This window comes from Sarcophilus harrisii, chromosome 2, assembly GCF_902635505.1.
Source record: "Sarcophilus harrisii chromosome 2, mSarHar1.11, whole genome shotgun sequence".
NCBI lineage: Eukaryota > Metazoa > Chordata > Mammalia > Dasyuromorphia > Dasyuridae > Sarcophilus > Sarcophilus harrisii.
In genome coordinates this window covers 37,891,477-37,916,989 of record NC_045427.1, presented here as the reverse complement: position 1 = coordinate 37,916,989, position 25,513 = coordinate 37,891,477, and the positions used below count along the sequence as shown (strand labels likewise).

Here is a 25,513-nt window from a genome sequence, read left to right as displayed (position 1 = left end):
TATATACTTCAACAACAACACTATATGATGACCAGTTCTGATGGACATGGCCATCTTCAGCAATGAGATGAACCAAATCAGTTCCAATAGAGCAGTAATGAACTGAAGCAGCTACACCCAGCGAAAGAACTCTGGGAGACAACTATGAACCAACACATAGAATTCCCAGTCCCTCTGTTTTTGTTCGCCTGCATTTTTGATTTCCTTCATAGGTTAATTGTACACTATTTCAGAGTCCAATTCTTCTTGTGCAGCAAAATAACTGTTTGGACATGTATACTTATATTGTATTTAATTTATACTCTAACATATTTAACATGTATTGGTCTACCTGCCATCTGGGGGAGGGGGTGGAGGGGAAGCCAGGGAAAAGTTGAACAAAAGGTTTTGCAACTGTCAATGCTGAAAAATTACCCATGGATATAACTTATAAATAAAAACTATATTATACCATTGACATATATTACATATAAATCTATAATTCTACACATATAGACATTACATGTTAACACATATAATTAATGCCCATAACATATATGTTGCATTTTAATACATAGAATAATACATATACTATCGACTTATGTTACATATGTATTGCATATACATATAACATCCAAATATATTACATATAAGTACTTAAATTTAAGTTCTTATTAAGTAAGTACTTAATAACCTATTTCATAGAATTGTTATGAAGCTCAAATGAGATAATACATGTGAAGATGTTTTGTGGATTGTGAATGTCTCAGTGGTCAATTGTTCATTCAGTTTCTTTTATAAAGATGCATTTCTTAAAACAAATTTTCTACTGAAAAGTCAGCGAGAAACAGTCAAAATAAGTCAAGTGGCCTTTATCTTTACCAATCACTGATGTTAAAGAAGCAAAGCTCCCTCTTCTGTCCCCATTATGAGCATGGTTGAGCTTGGGTCATTCCATTTGAAATAGACAGAAAGTGGAAAGACTTTTAGACCTGAAGACCTGTGTTCAAATCTTGCTTCAGACACTTAACAAACCATGTGATCAGGGGAAATCTGTTTCCTCTTCTATAAAATGGGAATAATAATAGCATCTCCCTCTCAGGGTTGTTTTGAGAATCAAAAAAAGATAATATTTGTAAAGTGTTTGGCTATTATGATTAATATAAATTATTACATAGTATTGAATAGAATAAGTGCAATTATTATTAATAAACAATTCATATGTTTGAGCTAGAAATACCCAAGTTCATATCTGGCCTCCAGCATCTACTAGGTGATCACAACGGGTTGATTTATTCTTTGTTTCATCATTTTCTTCATCTAGAAAATGGGAATATTAAGAGCTCTTCCTTCCCATAGTGTTGTGAAGATCAAATGAGATATTTGTAATGCATTTAGTGTAATGCCTAGAATATAGTAAGCACTATAGAAATGTTAGCTTTTATTATTCTTATCATTTTCCACATATAAAGTTACTTTCCTACTATGCAGAATACGTGTATTCTTTCACTATCTAAATGTTGAATGAGTGCCCTTTCTCATAGTATAATGGAACACCTAAGAGCCTACCCAATATTTCCAAAATTCCGGATTCATAAACTAGCAGAGATGGTCCTTACCCAGTTCCTTCTCTTTTCTTTACACTTATTGGTGATTTTCATACTCTTGTTTTCAGTCTTTCCCATATTTTATCCCTTTAACCTTTTATTTCCTTTGCCTCTACACATGCAAACTCGCTCCAGACTACACAGCACATTGGCTCCTCTTCTAAGGGAAACAGAATTATTATCATTATTGTAAGTCTTTTTAGAAATGTGTCTATCACTGAGCCTGTGAGCACATGTGCAAAGCCCACAGACACATTTCCACATTTATCATCCTGGCCTTGAATCTGTGGGCTTCCACAAATGTGATCCTCCCACACCATCAGACAAATAGCTGGTTGAAACAGATGGGGCTGGCTCTGTGCCTTCCATGCCTTCGGAGTTCTTGCTTTGTCAAATCAGAAGGGAAGACGAGTAGAGACAAGCAAGCACCCATTATGGAAAACACCTTGCTGTTCACCTTCTGATATTCAAATGCACCAGAAAGCTTCCAAATGCACCAGGATGCTTCCAAATGTTAAGCGCTGCCAAGGGGAGATGAGGGAATAAAATCAGAGAAAGGATAATTGAGAGCACAGCGAACAACAAAGGCAAAGCAAGGATGGCCCATAGAGGTCGTGGAGCTTACAGGATGCCTCCCACTGCCATTGCATCCATGAGAAACAGCTAACAATGAGTCTCTCTCATGCTATTTAATGTGGCCAAAAAATAAATAAATAAAAGTCCTGTAAAACCAAGGTCTGAAATGAAATAGTTGAATCGGGGGTTCAGCCCCAAACAGTTATCTGTCCGGAAAAGCCTCAAAAACTGCATTTGGTGATAAGGAATAGCTGAACATACAGATATAGTCAGAGAGCTTTTCAGGATCTAGGCAAAAGCTGTCCCTGTTTCTCAGGGTAGCTTCATACCATGATCTACAGAGACAAAAGCTGAATCCTGTTGTGTTTTTTAATTTTAAAAGTCATTAGAGGTCACCAATGTAAATAAAATGAACCCGGTTCTCTGGAACACCTCTGAGGTAATAAGTGAAGTTGACCCACAGCCCTTCTAATTTAGACGGGGAAGATCCACCTTAACCTGCCTCGGGAGTTGGATTGAGATTGTGGGCTGCTTCTACTGTGACTTCCTCCACCCCCAGCAAAGCTCTGTCTCTGCGTCAGGTGCAGAGGTGTCTAAAGAAATGGGACCCGGTACTTCTTTCTGGGAGGGTTTTCCCCTTTTCCCATTTCCCTGAGAGCCGGCCAGTTCTTTGGAAGCCCCAGAAGGTGTCCCCACAGCCCCGCTCTTCTGGAAAGGCTGCCAGACGCCCAGTGTCTGAAGTCTCTCAGAAGAAATTTCAAAGCTTTTTGGAGATTTTTAGAAAATCCAATGTTCTTTTGAATCTCTTTCTTTTTATGTTTATTACTGGGTGGATGGAGCTTTGAGATGTGAGTGGACCCATGTGTGTGTAGGGTTTAATTAACATAAACATGTCATTAAGTTAGATCGATAAATAAACAAAGCAGGGATAGTCAAAGATGGGTGTATTTCACAGATTAATAGCCCTCCTTCCCTTCTCTCCCTGCCCCTTGAAAGAAGCCGTTTTTGCACAGCTGCCTTGAAAGGCTGATGTTTCCCACTGACATTGCATCCACGAGCTAATGAGGAATCTGTCTTACCTTATATGACGTGGCAAAAAAAAAAAAATAGCCTTGAAAAACCAAAGCAAACTCTGAAAGGAAATAGTTGAAGCAGAGCAGTCACAAACAATAATCCAAGGAATAACAGACGGGGTGTCTCTGAACTGCAACTAGTTAAAGGCCGACCAGTTGTTGTCGAGTCTTTGGGACTTTTTTTGGCAAAGGTTTTTTTTGGGTTTTTTGGCAAAGACTCTAGAGAGGATGGTTGGCCGTTTCCTTCTCCAGCTCATTTGACAGGTGAGGAAACTGAGACAGAGTAAAGTGACTTGGCCAGCATCACACAGCTGTCCAGAGCCCACCATTGTATCCTATCATGAGGAGATCCTGGGGTCTGAGAGAGTTGGCCAAATCCTGGGATCCATGAGCAAATAGGCTGTGAGAGCTTTAAGGCAGCAATCCTCTGGGGAAAAGTTTCCCCATCTCTTTTAAAATTTTCCCTCCAGAGGCTTTTATCTCCATCTTATATACATGTGATTGAACCCATTTGGGGACTGTGTGGAGCATATTTTCACTTTTTAAATGACTTTCATTTATATTGGTTCGAGTTTCACATCCTTTTGCTGTTGGACGTAGATATTTCTTGTATCGCTCAGTAACTGAGCGTGGCTAGAAATGTAGGTGATGAATTATGTGACTGATTACCTCGAACAACCCACACTGAATTAGGGAAAGTAAGGCACTCCAGAGCTAAAGAACATATAGGAATCCTATTTCAGGTAGGGATTTAAAAAATTCTTTTTACATATCCCAGAGAGTCCTAGCTACATAGTAGAGGTTCAAGCAATGAATGTGGAATGAATGAACACCCTTCAGTGGTTTGGAATCAAAAGTAGAAATAATGATTCCTGCTCTGTGTTGCCTCTGTTTGGGCCATAAATCCAACTGAACAACATTTCAGAAGCCATGACAAGCCCTACAGAGTAACAGAGCTTTTGCTCAGAGAATGTTTGCTCAAATTTTCTCAAATTTGTTTACTTGTTTTTGTAATACCTGTGCTGGAAAGTTGGGCAGCATGGGCAATTTCATTTTGATTTCATGCAGTGAATTAGGAAATGGTTCAGATCACAAGCCAGCTATGGCTTAAGAGAGCCGCCCAAGGGACAGAGAGGTTGGCTCAGCAGTTGACCAGCTCAAAGCCACACAGCAAGGCTCAGAGGACCAAGATGCACCAAGTTGGCCCTATTTGACTCTAAGACCAGAGCTCCATCCATTCCGGCTTGATTTATAGATAAGCAAAGGGAAGCACTGATTGGTGATCTGTGGAATATTGTACACATAATAAATCAATAAAATAAGCAGAATCATATCATGGGCTTTTTTGACTCTTATTTCTGAGATTTAAGCTCTAGGACCAACCCTTAAGAATGAGTATGGCACTTGTGCAGCATGATAAATGTAGAAATATGTTTAGGAGAAATGTACATGTTTAACCTATATTGGATTTCTTGCTATCTAGGGGAGAAAGGGAGAAAAAATTGGAACACAAGGTTTTGCAAGGGTAAATGTTGAAAACTATTTGCATCTATTGTGAAAATTAAAAAAGTTGATATTAAAAATTAAAAGAATGAGTATGGCAAGAGAGGTGGTACAAATCTATTACCTTCTGATTATAAAACAAAGAAAAAATAAAATTCTGCCTCGAGCTAATACCTAATCCTGTATTAATTTTGATTAGTCATATACAGGAGTTGGTCTTCAAATGACAGGCATGATGCATAGGCTATGAAGAGAAAAGGAAAACTGTAAGATCAGTCTGAATCCCAGTGGGGCAGAACAGTCTCTGATTTATGCACTGAAACAGAAAGACCAGACAGAAGGAAAGGGAACATGAACTACCGTCCCTTGGAAATTTTCCATCTGGGTATCATGAATATGGACAATTTCCTTGAATACTCAAAATCATCAGAGCCTCCATTACTGTGAGTTTTGAAGACTGAATGTCCTGAGCTGATCTCAAGACATGTCACCTTAATCTTCCTAGTGCTTGGATCAAATTGGGGAAAGGACATTAGGCTGCCTTCCCTACCTCAGGGCAAAGAGCCTTGAGATGAACACAAGGTCTTATTGCCTTTCTAACTAATTCTTGACTTTTTTCAGAGGTCTCTAAATTAACAGATGGTGCCCTGTGCCAAAGAGAGTCATTGGGCAGTGGGAAAAAATGGAAGCTATCATTATGACTAACTAAAAATTTATGTAAAACACTTCCATAAGGTCCCTCAGTATTACGGGGAAGGGACAATTTCCTGTTTAGAACTGAACTCTTACCACTATGACCTAAATCTAGGCTACTTCCTAACTCTACATTCCATAACTTGGCTTTAGTGGGATAAGTACAATTCAATTTAACAATCATTTGTTAAGTCATCTGCTATGTACAAGGAAAGGAATAGTTAATATTGTCCCTGCCAATGAGGAGCTTACATCTCTTTAGAAGGTGGAGAGATGTCTCTGGATAACAACAGAACACAAAGCAACCCAACCCAATTCAATTCATGGGAGGACTTGATGAAGGCAAAACAAAGCCAGACAAAGTACTCAAGAATATTTGAGAAGGGATGGCATACTTCTGGGATGGCTTCAGAGAGAAGGAGACATCTGAAAAGAATGAAAGGGAAAGAATGAAAAGAAAGGGGAGGAAAAAAAGAGAAAAAGAGGAAGAACAAAAGAAAAGAAAAAAAGAAAGAGGAAGGTAAGAACATGGAAGTAGTAAGTGCAAGAAAGAGGGATTGGGTAGTCAGATCATGGAAAGACTCAAGAGCCAATTCCAGAAGTTTATTTTTATTCTGTAAACATTAGGAAACTCAGTAAAAAAAAAATTCACTCAAGATCATTTTTCTCCAAAGATAAGGTATAGGTATCTATGGAGCTTTGTCTCCTCCTCTAATCTCTAATCATTGAGGCTGCTTCTTTGCTTTTTCATCGACGAGTAACAGAAATCTCCCAAAACACAGCCTAAAAATCACTGCTAGATTAGGAAGTGGAAATAACTGTGTCGGTTCCAAACCCTTATCCACTTCTCCCTCAAGTGTTTTCAGAAACAGATAATCTGGTTTCTTTTTGGTATTGCACAATGGCAAAATATTTTGTACAGAATTAAATAATGTCCAGTGTAATTTCCACTGCAAGAGAAATGAATGGCCAGAATGGTGTTATTAGAATCATGTAGGGATGAAAGCGTACGGACTTTATTTCATAAACAGTTGAAATACTCAGAATTGGAAAGTGATTGGGGGAGGTCCCTGGCCAACAAGAAGGCTTCTGTACTTAAATACTACCACAGGGTCACTCATCTTCTCTTCTAATAGTCCCCATGTTCTTCCTGGGATCTGTAGTTCTGATAATGTTCCTATCACAAGTTATTATGTCTTGAAAACCAGCGTGATGCTACTTGATTCCTCAGGATGGTGGATTCTTGTTCTACAAACAACTTTAGATTTGGGAGTCTGACCATCTCCATCTCAATATGTCTAAAACAGAATGCATTACCCTCCCCACTAAAGCTTCCCTATCCTTGCTGAAAGTGCCCCTTGGTGTTCTGTGGCCTGGTCATCTTGGACCCTTCCCATGTCCAACCCGTAGCTGTAGGTCCCGAGATTCTACTTTCACAATATCCACTATCTCCATCAGCCTCTTCTCTGAATCCACATGGCTCTTCCCTTGTCCAGACCCATGTCATCTCGCCGGCCTATGGCTAGCCTCCCAATTGTTAGTGTCCCTGCTTCTACTTCCCCTCTTTCTAATTCTTTCACTTAGTTTCCAAAAGATCAGCCCTGAATCATGGATATTATTGTATCATCCAGCTTGGCCAAGAACAATCTCCAGTGGCTCTGTTGCCTTTGAGATCAAATCTGGACTCCTTAGACTAGAATGTAAATAAAGCCTCCATAATTTGGCTGCAACCTACCTTTTTAGGCTTGTTTCATACTATTCTATTTCACACATTTTACCTTCTAGTCATACTAGACTATGTTCGCCAGAGTTGGCAATCCAGATCACAAGGCAATGTCTTTGTCGAGCTGGGTAGGTTGGGGATAGAGCCGAGCCCTTAACCTCCTCTCCTTGTTGTGGACTCAGGCCTTGGATACCCTGGCCCTTGGTCCCCTCTGGGCTGGAGAGTGAAATACTAAATCCCTCCCACAGCCTTCCTTTACCAAGAGCAGAGCTGGGACTCCAGGTAGGTCCACTTTGAGTTCTGCCTCGGGGAGCAAGATGTCCCCAGTTGGGTGCCCCTGCTGTCTCCCTTCCCTCTCCCCTTTCCAGCTTCCCTTTATGTGTTTCTTCCCCAGTTAGATCATAAGCAGGCAGGGATTATCTTTTTGTTATCTGTATCCCCTTTGCTTAGCACAGTGTCTGGTATACTGTAGGCACTTAATAAATGTTTCTTGAACTGAATTCTGAGAAGATGATAGGGGAAATATTAATAGGTATAGGGAAAAGGTGATTTGCTGTCTGTCCTGAGAATTAGAAAAGAATCTCACTTTCTGAAGAGAGACTAGCTAATTAACAAGAGCTGCGCACCTTTGGGAGGAAGCTGTGCTATGAGCAACTGTTAATTAATTCAAGCAGGAGAAAATTCTAAGGGCTCCTAACACTTCAGCTACAAGCTACTTGCTGGGAGGTTATTAAAAGGAGAGCTGGAAGGACTATATGTGTAATAGAAAGACTTGGAAGAGAGTAGGAATGAACACTAAAGTTTAGTTAAATTGAATTAGTGAAGAAAATAACCTTTCTTGGGACTAAGCTTTTGCATTAAAAAAAATCTTGCTTTGTGTTATAATAAGCTATAAAACCATGACTGTGATTGAAGTTTAGTTACAGAATTTATGCTGTTATTTTGTTAATGAGGTGCTAATCTTTATACAGGACATCCCAAGAGACTTAGTACAGTTCTAAACTTTAATAGCATAAAGAGTTCAAAATTGATCTAAACTTTCTGGCACACCTTATATATGTGTATATATACATGTGCATGTACATATATGTACACATATATGTATGTACATGTATATGTGTGTGTATGTATATATGTGTGTGTGTACTTAGAGCATGTTTCATTCCTTCCTTTAGTAGTCCATGTTTAGGGATGAACCTATCCACTACTTCTCTATAGCTAATAACAGAAAACACTATTTACGTGGCAGAAGCTACCAAAATTAAATAGTTCTTAAGAGAAAAAACCAAACAATATTCTATATAGCTAAATGTCAATATTGAATTTTGTTAAAAGAACATATTAAGTGATGATTGAGCTTCAAGTCTTCCTCAAGAGAAGGTGGAGCATTGCATCTCATCCTCTCTTGCTTTAAACATTGGTAAAATACTGTAGTGAACACGTTGCTAAAAAACCCCTAATTCCTGGGGTGAGAGAAATCAGAGAACAGGAAAACATATAGCTGTAGTGTCATCCTAATTACCCAGGATAAGATGTCCATTAATCAGAATCAAAGAGCTGGAGTGGGAAGGGATCTCAGAGGCTTCCGCTTGGAAATCACAGTCTCGTTATTTAATTGACATTGCCCATTAAAAAGCCACAAATGAAGGTACAGCCCCATGACAGACCGCATGGTAGTCATGGGGAAACTAGGGACTATGGTTTCCAGGCTGCAGTGGGGATTTGGAGCAGGATTCAGTAATGATGTCATAGCTTGGGCAGATCCACCATGGGAAGAGTAGAAGAGCCAGGTATACAAAATTGGAGTTTAAAAATCCCGGAGAGGAACAGAATGGCAGTGTGGGTCTGAAACAGATGGATGGAGCTGCTCATAGGCCTGGTTATGAGCTCTGCATCTATCAGCCCCTTTGGGGGGTCAGGGCCCAGCTGCAAGTACAGAGCTGTAACTCTGAGCTCTTGGTGATTATGTCACCTTCACTGCCACCGTGGAGAGGGTCAATGAGCAAAAAGGAATAAATGCCATTTTCTACCCACTAATTTTCCTCGGACAGCTCCTCTCCTTGGGTGCACAAGAAGTGAGAGAGACAGCAACGATCCCTAAATCAATGTCGGTGCCTCTGCTGAGCCATGATGGATATCAAAGCACAGTTCCCCAAAGCAGAAATCAGCAGGCCTTCATAAACAGTCAATAATGTTATTTATCACTAAAAAGGTCATGCAGAGCCTCGCTTCAGGATCTGGAGCCCAGACTTTCAGGGCTGCAAATTCCTGAGCAGAGAAAATCTGGGGAGGGAAAATCAGCTCCACAGGGCTCCCTTCACAGGTGTCCAGTGAGACTGTGCTGAGCGGAGAGACAGACTTTTCTCCCTGTGACAGCCAGATCATTTGATTTCTCTCTTTTTTGGATTTCAATTACTTTCAAACATAACGTGCTTAAGAATTTTACTTTCCTCCAATTCTGTCCTATAACGAGACCTCCGAGCTCCCAGACCAGTTCTAGATATGGGACTATATACTTTTGAACATTTAAGATAAATATATGATATAGAGTTGATATAGAATAGTACAAAGCATTTTTTGACAGACTGCTTTAATGATTATAGGACTTATATATATATATATTTATATATAAAGTATATATATATATACTTTATACATATACTTATTATATATTATTATATACATGTCACAAAAGCACATTATAGGCTAAGAACACAAATGAATATGCATAGTAGCAAAGTAAAAGTAAACATCAGTAGAAGTATTAAAAAATACACAAAAATGATGGTACATTTACAAAAGGAATAACAAAACTATGCTTAGTTAACAAACTAATATATCAACAAAGCATGCATTATAAACATGGATAAGAAAAAACAAAACAGAAGCATATTAAAAATGCAGTAATTATCTCATGCAATTACACACAAAGCACATGTTAGCAGTGTCATCTGAAACCGTGTAACTATTCTCCAATTTCCTCTGAAACATCACCAGTTAGGCTAGTGACTGGTCAAATAAGTCTAGCTTTGACTTATACCTTTTGAAACATTAATCGATATGACCTAGAAACATCAAAGATAAAAATCACTTGAATTGTCTTCTGCCCTGTCTACGCCTGGTGGGCTGGTTATAGTCATCATCACAATTATAATCCTATGTTTTAAAATCTGAATGTTCAAAAGACTGAGGCAGGTCAGAAATGTTACTCTTTTCTGGGCGGTGTGCCGGAACCTGGAGCTCATTATGGCTGAAGTTCTAAGAGGGAAGTGGTATTGTCTCTGGGTTCAGCCTTCCCTCCTTATGGTTGTGGGGTCAGATGTTTTTTCTTAATCTGAATGTTGTGACTCTTGGTAATTAGGTCATTTGATTTCTCTATATATACCTGTACACACAAAAGGATTCTTCATTATACTATGTCGGGTATTGAGGTCATAAGACAGGTGTACAAAGTGTGTCGGAATTTTGTGGGAGGAGGGGTGACCTTTATTTGGGGAGATCGGGAAAAATGTTCTGAAAGGAGGAACACTGGAGCTAAGTTTTAAAAGTGTCTTAATCTAATGTGGTTCATTAAAAATAGGACGATAGTTTTCAAGATGGTCTCAGCTGGCCACAGGGTGCATTCTGGAACAAGATGGCGGAAGCAATAACTCAGCATCTGCGGGCTGGAAGCGGTCTCATTCTAACTGCCCAAGAACCTCTTCTCAAAGGGCCTTCACTGGAGGGGTCCAGGCCTTCCTGGTCTTTAGAGAGTTCCCTATTCACTGTCGCTGGTCCACCTCCTTCCTTCCCATTTTCCCTCTGACACCATGAGAAGTACAGAATTATGTTTATCTGTGTGTCTAGGCTAGTTAAACACTACAAGTAAACCATGGCTATTTGCTATTATTTGTTTCCAAGTTCTTGAATGCAAAGTTTGAAAGTAAGAACATGTCATTTAAAGGGAGAGGAGACCTTTCTTATCTCATAAGGAAACTACAGGATGGGGGCCAGAGAGAAAAAAAAAAGCAGTGCTTATTATTAAAATTAATAATCTTATTTTTGGTTTTGAATTTTTTAAAATAACTTTTCATTTTTCTAAATCCATGCAAAGATAGTTTTCAACATTCACCTGTGCAAAACCTTGTCTTCCAAATTTTTCTCCCTCCTTCTTCCCTCCCTCCTTCCCTAGACAGCAAGTAATCCACTATAAGTTAAACATGTGCAAATCTTCTAAACGTATTTCCATATCTGTCATGTTGCCCCAGAAAACTCAGATCAAAAGGGAAAACATGAGAAAGAAAATTTTAAAACCCAGTGAAGAAACATTACCAACACCAAAAAAGGTGAAACTACCATGCTGCGATCTAAATTCAGTGCCCACAGCCCTCTCTCTGGGTGCAAATGACTCTTTTCATCACAATACCATTGGAATTGACCTGAATCATCTCATTGATGAAAACAGCCACGTCCATCAGAATTGATCAACACATAATCTTCTTGTTGCTGTGTATAATGTTCTCTTAGTTCTACTCATTTCACTCAGCATCAGTTCATGTGGATCTGTCTGGGCCTTTCTGAAATTACCCTGCTGATCATTTCTCATAAAACAGTAATATTCCATTACATATATATATATCCTATAACTTATTCCTCAGTTTCCAGTTTCTGGCCACTACAAAAAGAGCTGCCACAAACTTTTGCAAACGTGGGTCCTTTTCCCTTTTTTATGGTCTCTTTGGGATACTGACCCAGTAGAGACACTGCTGGACCAAAGGGCATGCACAGTTTGATAGCCCTTTGGGCAGAGTTCCGATCAGTTCACAACTCCACCAACAATGTATTAGTATCCTAGTTTTCCTACATCCTCTGCAACATTTATCATTATCTTTTCCTGTCATCTTAATCGGTCTGAGAGGTGTGAAGTGGTACCTTGGAGTTGTCTTAATTTGCATTTCTCTAATCAGTAGTGATTTGGAGCATAAAAATAAGTGCATACACTCAAATAGTCATTCATACAGCACATTCCCCAAACTTGGTTTCCTTTTGGCCTCAGTTTGAGAAAAAGTTAGCAAAAATGGGGTGAACAGAAGGATCGTGGGGGTAGATTTCTGAGAGTTTCTTGTGGCACTGTGGACTAATATGGCTGTGGTTTCTAGTCCCTAGCCCCTGGCACCAGAGGCAGAGGACATAGGATACCTTCATCTTCAAGGTCTCTCGAGCTAGCTGAAGTCCATTTGGGGACACATCACCCTTTATAATGATCCCCAATACATGCCCCACCCAATACGGCACCCAATCTTATTTGGAAAAATGCTGTTAAGACAGTTATTGATGAACACTTTGGCCATTTGTTCTAAGGTACGATTTCCTCTCAGGTTCTCAGTAACCAGCTCTGAAAAGCAAAAACCCTCACAAGCAATTATTTTCTTTCTCTGCTGACATTCAGGATTGCCAGTCTGGCCCATTCAGAGGCAAGGCCGATGGAAGCTCTGAGCAGTCTCTGTATAAATCTTCCACAGAGATCATTTTCTCATCCTGCTGACCAGAGCAGCTGTTCCTCAGCTGAAGGAATGTATTTCTGTGCACGTATCTTCTCCCTGATCCCTCAGTTACAAGGACAGACTGAGTGCATTGCCATTCGGTGGAGTCAGTAAAAACATGTCTTATTGCACACTGCACATACACTTTTTCTCCTTCCAGTCTGAATGCAATATTCCTGAGAAGGAGCCTTTCATTTGATCTCATTTTTTTTGCAATGGAGTAAGAAGACTGCAAGTGAGGGAACCGTGGATCCTCTTGAAGGAGATGTTTTTAAATTCAGAATCATAACCTTCTGTGATAAATCTGTACACATGTCATCATCATCACTGTGTTTTTCAGCAATCTCTTATTAATCTTTTTATGACAAGTGAGAATTTGACAAGTATATGACTCTACCAACCAAGTAGCCTATTAAGAAATGCAAAAAGGAAAATCCTCTCTTCTGTATTATAAAGATGAGGAAAGTTCTAATTAAAAGTGAAAGGTTGTTATTGTGATGAAGAGGCATCTAATGATTGTTCTTTTGCCAATATGCTTTCCTAACTAAAGTGCAAGGAACCTTTTTTCCCCTATGAAATGAGGGCTAACCTAACAATTACAAAGTCTCCATGGAGCTTTCACTTTGACATGGATGGAAGACGCCTGGCCTGGCAGTGAAGGAAGATGAGACTGTCAGAAAAGCAAGGATGTCACTCCCTTCTCACCACTTCACCAAAAAAAATGCACCTTTGTGGTCTGATAATTACACTTGGCTAATGATCTGGTTTTATTTGAATGCATGAATCCAGTTCCAACCACAAACAGTCACGGACCACTTCCCATGCAAGGAACTCAATATAAAATAAACTAATGGAGCAATCCCTGCTCTCAAGCTTACGTTCTTTTAAAATTTCATTTCGGCGCATCTGTTCAATATTAAGGCAGTTGTGGGTACTACCCATCTTAGCTCTTAGAGGCCAAAAACCACGACTGGATCGGTTGCCAAATCCTGTTGTTCCCACCTCCATCTCTCTCCCATCTGTCTCTGTCTTTCCACACATGCAGCAACTGCCCTATTTCAGGCATTCATCACCTCTCGCCTCCTAATTTATCTCTCTGCATCAAATCTCTCCTCTCTCCAATCCATCCTTAATGCAACCCAGTGATTTTCCTCAGTTACAGGTCTGACAATGTCACCCTCTTCTCCCTACTCAAGAAAATCCAATGGCTTCCTGTTATATACAGCCTGGCCCCAGCCCAAGTTTCTAGTATTCTACATTACTGTCCTTCACATTAGCCATGGCTTGTCACACTGGACCTCCACCATCTCTCCCCACTGACCATGACTGGTCCACTGGCCATGACTGGTCATCCTGGCCCTTCATCATCCCTCCACACTAGCCATGGTCCAGCCAAACCGGCCTTCCACCGTCCCTTCACACTGGCCATGACCAGTCCCACCGGCCCTCCACTGTCCCTTCACACTAGCCATGGTCTGGTCACACTGGCCATGACCGATCACACTGACCTTCTTCAACATTCCATTTCCTGCTCCCTACTTATGACTGGTTGTCCCTCCATTAGCAGAGATTTCAAGAATCCTGGACGCTCTCTACACATTCTATCCTATTGATTCCATGTTGATTTTCTCATGGAATGCAAGAGCCGAGTCCTCAAATATAAGAGTTTTTTTGTTTGGTATGGCTACACATGTTTGTCACTGGTTTTTCTTTTTGTTATTGGGGGTCACCAATAACCAGATAAGGAAGAGAAGGAGGGTAGTGCTAGGTTGATAAGAAAAAAAAAAGAAGGGACATTGAAGCATTTATAAAAGGACAGAAGAAACCAGAGGAAATAAGACAATCTAGGATAGTTTTGAAAGTTATATATTGAAAATATTATCTATTTTAAAGGAAAAAGAAGCTATACTTAAGAGGGAGTCTCAATCTCATGTACAATCTTTCTTGTCTGTTCTACTTTGTATATTTTATTTGGCATTAAATTCAGAATAATAAAAATAAAATTTAAAAAAGGACATAAACTTGAGGGCAGAAATTATTCCATTGATTTACTTTATGTTTGAGTTCTTTGCACATGGTAGGTGGATTGAATTAATGCACACACTCAAATAACCATTCCTCCTCCTCCCCAAAGTGTTCAAGTGGGCTGGCATGGCTATCAGGAGAATTGAAGCAATGGATGATCTCAGCCATGGCTTGAGCCCCATGATGCTGGTTTCTACTTTATTGGATATTCCTACATTATCTGCTTTCTAGGGTTCTGTGAGGTTTGTAAAGAAATTGTGTGTGAGAGAGAGTGTTGAACAAAAACTTACTATATAAATGTAAGAAATCAGAAGTCAGAAACTGCAAAGGAGACAGGAAAAAGCAATGAAGATAATATAGCTCCATGGTCAATGGAGCGTGGGCTTGAAATCAGGAATGCTCATCTTCCTGAGTTCAAATCCAGTCTTAGAATGCACTGGGGTATGACCCTGGGCAAGTCATTTCACCCTGTTTGCCTCAATTTCCCCATCTGAGAAATGAGTTGGAGAAGGATCTGGCAAGAAAATCCCAAAGTGGGGCCACAAAGAGTCCAGCTTGGCTGAAATAACTGAACAACTACTTACATATACTTTCTATTACTTTAAGGTCTACAAAGGACTGTATATGTTATCACATTTGAGCTTCACAAACAAAAAAGATGAAGAAACAGAGGCTGGGAGAAGCTAAGGGACTTGTCCAGAATCATATACAGAAGGATCTGAGACAGAATTCAAACTTGGTGCCTCCTGACTCCAAGTTTAGCCCTCTTCCCACCATGCCCCAAAGCTACTTCAATTAATTTAAGGGTTGAAAATCAGGACCCATGATGAAAAATTGGATGAATTAAGATTATGTATATTGAACAATAAAAAAGAATAATTTAGTAAGTTTTCATATATATATATGTATGTAACTATAGTTATTTTCTGGGTGATGGCCAAAATATTAAATCATCGATCGATTATAAATACTTAATATGTTATCAATATTGCTGTTATGGTCATTATAATTATTCATGAGCTAGAAGGGACATTAAAATTATCTAACTGAAGCTCCTCATTATGCAGATGAAGAAATCAGCAGAATTGGGATCAGACTCCTGTGTACCCGAGGTTCATTATACTTTCCTTGATTGCAATCTCCTTTTTTGTTTACAAAGAGTTCAATAGAAGATCAATTGACAGGTTCCCCTGCTTAAAGGCGGCGTTCACCTAAAAGAGCTCTCAATTCCTCTCTAGATGCCAGATAATAGGCTTCAACACCTGCACATCCCATTACTGGTCATCAGTGGAGTCGAGGACAGAACCTAGGATTTCTGTTTTCAGTTTATTTAATATTTCTTCTCTTGACTGTAAGAAAAATGAAACTATTGTTTACTTATTTTTCTTCTTCAAGACACATAAACCAACTATTTCTGATAATGCTTGTTGACAACATTGCCAACATGGAAGAGCTGGCAACAGGAGCCTGACTCAACTGTGGCTGAGCCTTCCTTGCACTTGGTTCAGAAGGGCGACTTCCTCCTGTCTCAGTCTCTGAATTTGTTCCCTGTAAACTCCTGTGTGCCCACAGCACTGAGAATCAAAGGAAACGACGAAGAGGGAGAACTCAAAATCAATGTGCAGAAACAAACTGACACCACACTAGGTATTTTAATGGAGCTTTGGACAAATACAGTTTTTAAATGTCACGATTTTAATTGCAGGTGCTGGGTGTCCACAGAAAAGGGAAAAAAATGTCTTTTGGCTCCAGTTGGAAAACTCATCAAGCTGCGCCATGTCAATATCAGTCCATATAATAAGATGGGCAATGCCCATTATGCCAGATTGACTGGCTTTCCCACAATTATTTAAAATGTTAAATATTGACAATATTTAAATGCCAAACAAAAACCACCTATGCTATGTTGCTCATATTTTCTCTGGGTCACTTAATGAGCATCCAGTGAGTGCTAGCTGCACTCCAAGACAGGACTTGGATGGTCATTAGGTACCCACTGGAGACTCCAGAGAGAGCACATGATTGCTTCATTAATGCAGAGAACTGAAGAACAGGCTCTGATTGTCAGATATAAAATAGGGATCACACAGATGCACTAACAACTTGGGAAAGAGACTGGGAGGTGCCTTCATGATACAATGGGCATTTGAAATGAAGGTCAGGCTAATTAAAATCTGAAAACTGATTCTGCCTTTGGGTTGCCTAAATTAAAAAGAGACATATTCTAAAACATTAAAACCCTAGTGAGCATAGGAGTAGATGAAAATTTTTATCTGAAAGGCTACATTTATTTGTTTATTTTATTTTTAATTTATTTTAATTTATATTATCTTTATTTTATTAAATAATTTTTAAAATTCCCAATGGAATATTTCCAAAATTAAAATGAAATTCAGGATTATCTTTTAATTGAATTAAAATCTAATTTAACAAAAGGGCCACCTCCAAAAATTGCTATCATAAAGTCCACTTTTCTCTGCTTTACTCTCATTTGACTATTCTTCATAAAAATCAAAGAATCTTAAATTTAACTTTGATATTTCTTAATATTGATTGACCTTAGGAGGCAGCCTGGTGGATAGAGTGCTAAGTCTGGAGACAGGAAGAAGGAACTGGAAGACCATTTATCAAAAAAATCCCAAATGGGGTAATGAAGAGTCGAACACGACTGGAAAACAACTGAACAACAGCTGTGTTCTTAAAATTTGAGGTCGGGGATCAAAGAAACTCTGAGTAGGAGCACAATGGCCACAAAGCACTCTAACTTTAAGGCATGGAACCCAACCACCCGTGACTATCATTCTTTTCGGAGAGTATGTGAGCCTGATGAATTTGTTGATCATGGCTCATTAGCTTATTGAGGGAACTGTCCAAACACACAGAGACGTTTCTCCTAATCCATCCTCAGAACTGGGTACCCACATCCTCCTGGGCGCCGCTGAATTCATTAAGATGAAATGTGTTTTTTGGAGAGTCCCCCTGGCTGGAGGATCGACCCTCTGGACCGGGAGGGCTCACAGAGAGACAGACACGTCGGAACCAACACATCGGGCTCAACCCGCACATAAGAAAGATAAAACTAAAGCAGAAGCTCCACAAAAAGGGGTCACAATCTGGGAAGCAGCCATTACCTTATCTGGTTTTCATTGTCATCCACCAGGAAGGACCATCGGAATTTCACCACCAGAGGGCTGCAGTTGACCATTTGGATGTATCGAATCTCCTCCGTGTCGTTCAGGATGCAGCCGAAATCCACTTCCATGGTCTCAAAGGTGAGGTTGGGGAAATGCACTTCTCCCCGGAGGTTCACATAGTCCACTTGTGGGTGCTCTAAATACTTGATGGACAGGACTTCTTCTGATATCCACTGGTTCAAATCGCTTCGCATGCAAGGGTCAAACTTGATCATCAATTTCTTCTCTGTCCCAACTTCCATTACCATGGGCTGTTGGACAAGAAACAAGAAACAAAACCATTTTTTATGTTATGCTTTAAGAACAACAGTCCAATCTTCAGACCATTTTCCATCCTACCACACACATTGACCAACAAGTTTGACAGGACAAAATCTGTTTTGCATCTTATTTTTGCAATATAGAAAGAGCCTACCATAAGGAAATAGAAGTATGTGAAATTAAAGGAATGGGATTATAACAAGAATTGTAAGATTATAAAGGGTACAGGAAGAGAAGGAAAAATCTATATTAAATATATTGCTAAATATAACAATAACTTGCATTTTCACTTTGCTTTATATATGTTCTCTTTTGATCCTCACAACAACCCTGTAATCAGGTACTATTATTATCCCCATTTTACAGATGGAACAAACAAGTGAAAAATGATTTGTTTGGGATCGCCAAACTAGCAAACTTCTGAGGCAGGAGCTGAACTCTGGTCCTCCCAATTCCCTGCCTAGTACTTGGTGCACATACCCCCTAGCTGCCTCATGGTCTTTCTGTGAAAATGAGGACAAGTGAATTGATGGAGACTTTTAAAATCAGATTTGATAAAGGCTCAATTAAAAAAATCTTTGGGGAATGGTCTCCAAAAGAATGCATTAAATCAGGCAAGTTCTTGGCTAATGTTTATGATCCTAAGACTGTGCCTCTTTTTAATTGGTATGGGCTTTCAGCATTCTTTGGGGGAGTTTAAAGGGATTACGATACTTCTTAGATAAATTTCTTTGTAATGTATTTGTTCTTTAGCTTATGTGACTGAAATCTTTTATGTTCTTCTGGATGCCGATGAGCACAGTAAAATCTCCCCATAGGAATGGCTGGACGTGGTGATTTCTCTCTCCCCACGTCACCTCCTAGATTTTGCCTGGTTCCACTTTCCCATGGTCCTGAGCAGGGCCAAGCCTATTACCGGAAGCCAGTGACCCACCGGAAGAGCTTCTCCCTCTGCTCCTTTCCCCCTTCCAGCTGGATCCTGGCCCTTTCCCCACCTCCTGAAGAAGAGACCCAGAATCTGCAGGATCCTTCCCATCTGTGACAGCAGGGCTGGGTCACTTAAAGTGGGTTATTTAAAGGTCCACCTCAAGGTAGTAAAACTGATCAATCAATCAATCAGCATTTATTAAGTACCTGCCCACTACAGACCAACTTCCCTTTAATTAGGCCTGAGCTGAAAGCCAGATGTAACCATCTTTTGTGTCTTACTGCCATTACTGAGGATTTCAGACAAAATCCTTGGGGACCTGTGACAGTGTCTACAAAGCATAATGTACCCAGCATTCCCAAATCATGACAGCCACAAAGCCGACATCACAGAGAATCCTAGATTTTTAGACAAATGTCCTGTTGACTGGGCTACATTTTTTAATACATTTAAAACTTAAAAACAAAACAGGAAAAGAAAAAAATTGCCATGTGCACAGCAGAACAGAAGAGAGGATTCCAAATATAAAGCGATACATTTCCATTTTAAGGAAGCCTCTATAATGAATACTACACGTTGCTTTCAGAGCTGCCCATATTTTCTTTGCTTCCTTGCAAGTTTTCTTTTGTTCTCTGCTGTGCCCTTTTAAACTTTATCCTTTCCCTCCCTTTCCTTCCTCCCATTCCCTGGGCTAAATTTTTTTAAGAGAAATAATTTCCAACTTTCTGCTCTGTATGCTTACTGCTAGTGTCCCTCTGGGCCATCCTAGGTTAAAAAAAAAAAAAAAAAAAAAAAAAAAAAAGATGGTCGCTTCTCAGACATATGGCAAAGGCCCTGTACTTGGAGTAGGGCTTGGGTGGGAGCTGGGGTCCCTGCAGAACGAAGCTGGCTCTTTTCTCCTGCCCACCTAACCCCAAAGGGCCTGCCATCGGGTAAGCGTGCCGTCTGCTCACCCCATAGGGCCGGGGCAGGAGGGAGTGGCTGAGGTCGCACAGGTAAAAGGGCTCTTTGGTGGTCAGAATAGCCCGGACTGGCAGAGAGGAGACGTTCTTCATCGTGAGAAGCTTGAATTGCGGCTCCAATTCAGTGTGAGGTTGCTGTGTCAATAGGAAAAAACAAAATTAATGAGCACATCAGCTGTCTGTGCCGGGCTCAGCTACCAACCTGTGGAACAAAGATTAAAATTAATATAAAACCAGAAGAACGAGGAAAAGAGCATATGATGGCCAATCATACCTTTAAATCAGACCTTTTTGAGTAAACTGCGTATAAAGAAAGGAAATAAAATCCAGATTATAATTTCAGGCATAAGTTTACCTGATGTAAATGAACTGTTCTAATGGCAAGACCAAAAGAGCTAAAACGTGCATTAGTCAGCAAATACTCTTCCTTGCAACTTTGAAAGAGGTAACGGCAGCCAAAAGCAGCACCAGTTTAAAATGTATACTCATTTATAAAATCTTACAAAGAAGGATACTGGAAGATTATGAACAGTATAGCCTCATAAAATAGAGAGAGGCAGTGAAGGGTGAACCTAGTTTAAGCAAAACTTGGCGAGGAGACCCAGCTGAGCCAAGTCATTCCGAGGGAATTTAAGGACAAAACCAGAAGGACAACAAACAGATGAAAAAATATCTGCAAAGATTCTTGTAACTTTTTTTTAACCATCAAGGACACAGGAGTCACCACACTTGTACTATAAACACCACGGCTTTAGGTCTGCTTGTAGAGGAATTAGAGATGGTGCTGAAGGAGACAAAGATGGAAGAAGCAGCTGAGCTAGACCACGTCTATACAGAGGAAGTTTGTGCAGGAAGTTGATGCAATTGTACTTGCACCCAGGGATGGATTCCCAAGGGATCTACAGGAGGGAAAGATGCTAAAGAAACAGAAAAAAAACCCATATAGACCCTTATCATTATTGTATCATTATTGTAAAAGCAGGCTAAGAGAACATTGGCAACTATTGACATAAGGCTATTTTCCCATTTCTTTACAATTTTTACAAAAATAATCTCCCCAATATATCCCAACAGGCTGCATTTCACAGGGGATAGTCCATCATAAATCACATATTTACCATCACATAAGTGACTACAAGGCATATCAAATATAAGGTCCCATGATGCTTATTATTTATTTTTTTAATAATAGTTTTTTTATTTTCAAAATATATGCAAAGATAGTCTTCAACATTCACCCTTGCAAAGCTCTGTGTTCCATTTCCCCCCTCCTTTCCTCTCACCCCCTTCCCCTTGATAGCAAGCAATCCAATATATATTAAACATGTCCAATATATACAAACATATTTCCACATTTATCATGCTGCCCAAGAAAAATTAGATCCAAAAGAAAAAAAAGAGAAAGAAAGCAAAAAAGCAGTGCTTATTGTTTATTGGTTATGAAGAAGCATTTGCTTCAGTAAAGTAGGATTCCACGTTAGCAGCTCTTCTCCAAATAGACATTTAAAGAATATGTGAAAATTATATGGGATTCATGGAAAGTTTTAACAATGAAGATATCCTTGTTCATTGACCCTGTATTTTTAATATCAGGAAGGACAAAAACAGGGAGACCCACACATTTGCCTCTGTCATGGAGTTGAGCTAGTGCAGAGTCCAAGTTAAAGAGGGATTTCCTATGGAGGGTGAGAGCCTCTAGAGCTTTCTGTTTGTGGATAATACTGTGCTGATTAAATCAAGCCAGAGCTTTTTGGAAGAGAACTAGAATCACTCAAGAGTTTGTCCTAATAAGCACAGGAAAAGCCAAAAGGGTGAAGAACACCAGGTGTTCGACTTTGATAAGCAGTCGGTTCCATGGAACTCAGTTACTGACATGGTAAATGATCAGTGAGCAAGGAGCCACACTGGAGAGAAGATCCACCTTGGTGCAATCCCAGATTTATTTAAATATTTGAGAGTAATGACTGTACATATACTGGCAGCTTTGTTCCACAAAGTCCCTCTTCTTTACAACCAACAACAGTCCTGAGAAGCAGAGCTTTGATGATAAAAGGCAGTATTTGGAAATCAGGGTAGGCTAATGGAATCAAAGCTTATTTGAATCAGAAAGTCTGCATCCAATTTCTGACCTTGTCACTGACTGGTTGACAAAGCACGAATCAGTCTTGTTCCCTTGTGGATGACTGAGTTTCTCCTTTTCTAAAATTGTTCTCCACATCACTGACAGACATATTGTGAAATTAAGTCCTTCACATAAAGTAATTTTTAAATGAGTTTTGTTTTCTTAATAAGAGGAGATATGTGCCAACCTTCAAATGAGAGAGAGAACTCTTGGGCAGTGGAAGTGTCTGATAAATTTTGATGATAGAGGCAGTGGTGGTGGCAGTAAAAATAACAATATCATAAAGGAAAGTCTAGTAAATTTGATAGTGATGGTGAAATTCTCTTCCTCCATGGACTTGGAAAACAATCCAAGTATCAATAAAGTGGGCAAAACTTTCCTTAATTGGCCTCCCATTACAGTCTTGGCCTTCTCTATTAAGCATACTGATATGTAATGTTTTTATGTGCAAAACATCTGAAAACATTAATTTTGAAAGTTTTCCTTCTAAGAAGGACTATTTCCAAATTAGCAGAACATATTTTTCTTCCTGTAATGTAGACAAGTTGTTTTGATTAGAGTTACAGACCAAACTGGGAAAAGAATGAAGTGGAAACCTTTCCAGATCCAAGTTCCTTAGTCAGATGCTCACCTTCACTAGATTCTGTTACACCGAGGTTTAGATTATCCACCCCTAACACAAGGATGCAAATTCTTGCTTTGAACTTGCAATGATCAGTTCAATGATTTGGGAATAAGTATTAGCACCATCTGGCTTTTTAAATTAGCAGACCCACCATGGCCTGGAGAAATGTCTGCCCAGTGACCTTCCCAGGAGGATGATCTGGCATATTCCAAATAACAAAAGTCACATTCAGTTAGTTTTGGCCTGGAGCCAAATGGAGAAAAGTGATGAGGAGGAGTTGACATACAAATAATCCATCCTATTTTGGACTGTCCTCCTCTACCTGGGCTACTGATCTCCCAACTTTCCACGGGGAATATCTTCTACCTTCAGCCCTGGGACAATATGACCCAGATTGTCTGCTGGCTTCTGAGATGACCTTTTCAGAGCTACCTCGATGTGAGTACATCTCTTTGGCTTATGAATGGTAGTTATTAAATAGCTGGTATTGGAGAAAACGAGAGAGTATTCTTTATGAGAGCTGTTGATATCCTCATACTTTACATGTTGGAACATATTGTCGAACAGAAAATGAGAAGGGAAAATACATAACTTAAGAGGCACACGATTAAATCCTAACATCAAGACATGATAGATACTGAATGATAAAACTGTCACTCTTCAACACTCTTATTTATGGTTATATAAATGCAAACAGAAATTGAGGTTGCTGAAGGCTTGCCAAAAAAGAAAGGACAACAGAAAAACTGAGGAAAAAATGAATAAGCAAGAGAAACCCCAATATCATAAAGAAATACTACGATAAAAATTAAACAAAGAAAAATTTCCATAAAGAAAGAATGAGACTACACGAGCAACCAGAAAATGGACATATTTAAAGAACCTTTTTAGAATGGTTTTAAATTACAGTAAGAGATATATAGGAATACTTGGGACATAAAAACTTGGAAATAAGAATCTGGAAGGTGAATTTAAAAAGACAAATATGAAAACTGATAAAATAGAAGGCAGTGAAAAATCTCAGTGAAGCAGTGGACTTCCTGAGGACTAAATGAGTATGATTTGGGTAGAAAAAACAAATCAGAGATTAAAGAAAAAACAGCATTACCAAAAAAATATGGTGATTCTGGAAGAAAGTTTCCATCTACTACAAAATGAATCAGCTAAAAAGTAAGGACATGGAGCTTAGTGAGGAAATCTGGGAATTATAGGTTACAGGAACAAAGAAATAAAATCTACCTACTATATACCAAGAAATTAGGAAATTGCAGGATGGGTAGAGTGAAATCAATAGATTTCACAGGAAGTCAGTAGAAAGGAATTCTGTTTAACTCTTTAAAAATGCAGTCAATGAGTTCTAGAATTCCAGAGTCAAGGAGAAAGTTTTGCAAACAGCCAAAAGGAAGCAATGAACAATTACCAACTACACTAATTTAAGTTGTTCATGATTATTTATTGAAAGAGCACAGCATGCCATATACTAAGAAATTAATGAAACTGACCTGGGCCCCCAAGATCACCTATGGTGCAAAACTGAGCACACTCCATTATGAGAAAAAAAGATTTTTTTCAATGAGATCTGAAACTTTATTTTCCCCAAAACAGGCCAGAGACTTTGATGTAAGAATTGATTAAGGAGATGAAATTTATATAAACTATTATAAAACTGAATGTAAGTAAGAAGTCAAAGATAAATTGACGTTAGTATGCTTGAGGGAGGGAGATAAATCTAAATTAGCTTTTAGTATAAGGGTCATTGGGAAAAAAAAGCAAAAACAAGGGACTTGAAAGAGATACAGAAAGAGCTTATATCTAGAGAGTGAAGTGAGATGGAAAGAAGGAAAAGTGAAATAGTATTTCAAGAAATTGGCTACTACAAACCAGGGTTAATAAGGAGGGATAAAATGGGGAGGGAGAGAATGTCTAGATCATATCCTTAACAGAAATGTACCAAAAGTGGCAAAATATAATCAGGAAAAGGTCAATTTCAGCATTTAACACAATTCATTATTTGTTCAATTTTTTTGTCGGGTGACAAAATTAAGAATGTTTATGTGTTTAAGCAAGAAAATATCATTAAAAAAAGATTCATATTCCATGAGGCTATAAAGAGATGAAAACACTGGCTCAAACTGATTAAGTATTACTTTTGGTGATCACTTTCCTGGTCAAAATCATTTTTCCATTTTTATGGGGAAGTGATAGCAGGACAATAGAGTTCTCTTTGTGACTTTTTTTTTAAACAAGGCAAAATTTTTCAGAATTTGTCAGTTTTTTTTTTTTTGTCACTGGTGCCTCTGCAGTCTCTAAGAATATTTATTTCCTTATCCCAAATCTGGGACCTATTTTTTCTCCCCCTTTGCCCCTTTCATTCCTTTCCAATAGAAAGAGTAGGATTCTATTATGATGGATTCGGAAGGTTACTTCTAAAACCCAAATGAATTGCAATTTTGCATTTCTTTAGGTCCCTCCACAAAAGTCTGGCCCTGCCAGACTATGCCAGTTTTGACCCTGGCAGCTGCAGCCAAACTGGCCTAGAAGGTGAGGGCCAGAAGCTGGGCCGACTGCAGGGGGATGGTCACCTGGGTCCCCACGGCGCAGAAGGGGCAGCTCGAATCTTCGGAGGGCTTGCTTACGTGGGAAAGCTACCCGCTCCCGACTCCTGGGTGGCAGCAGCTGTCCCTGGACTGTGGCAGAGCTTGTCCCTCTCAGGTCCAGCT

The 25,513-nt window shown here is 39.3% G+C and overlaps 1 protein-coding gene across 1 annotated transcript in view; it reads right to left on the bottom strand.

Moving 5' to 3' along the window:
* HYDIN (HYDIN axonemal central pair apparatus protein) overlaps positions 1-25,513 on the bottom strand; it is a 404,272-nt gene that overhangs the window by 142,671 nt on the left and 236,088 nt on the right. The window contains exons 22-23 of the mRNA XM_031949959.1: positions 20,038-20,181; positions 17,833-18,146 (exon numbers count right to left, since the gene is read on the bottom strand). Coding sequence (XP_031805819.1) covers positions 17,833-18,146; positions 20,038-20,181 — 458 coding nt within the window. The remainder of the gene's footprint in view (positions 1-17,832; positions 18,147-20,037; positions 20,182-25,513) is intronic.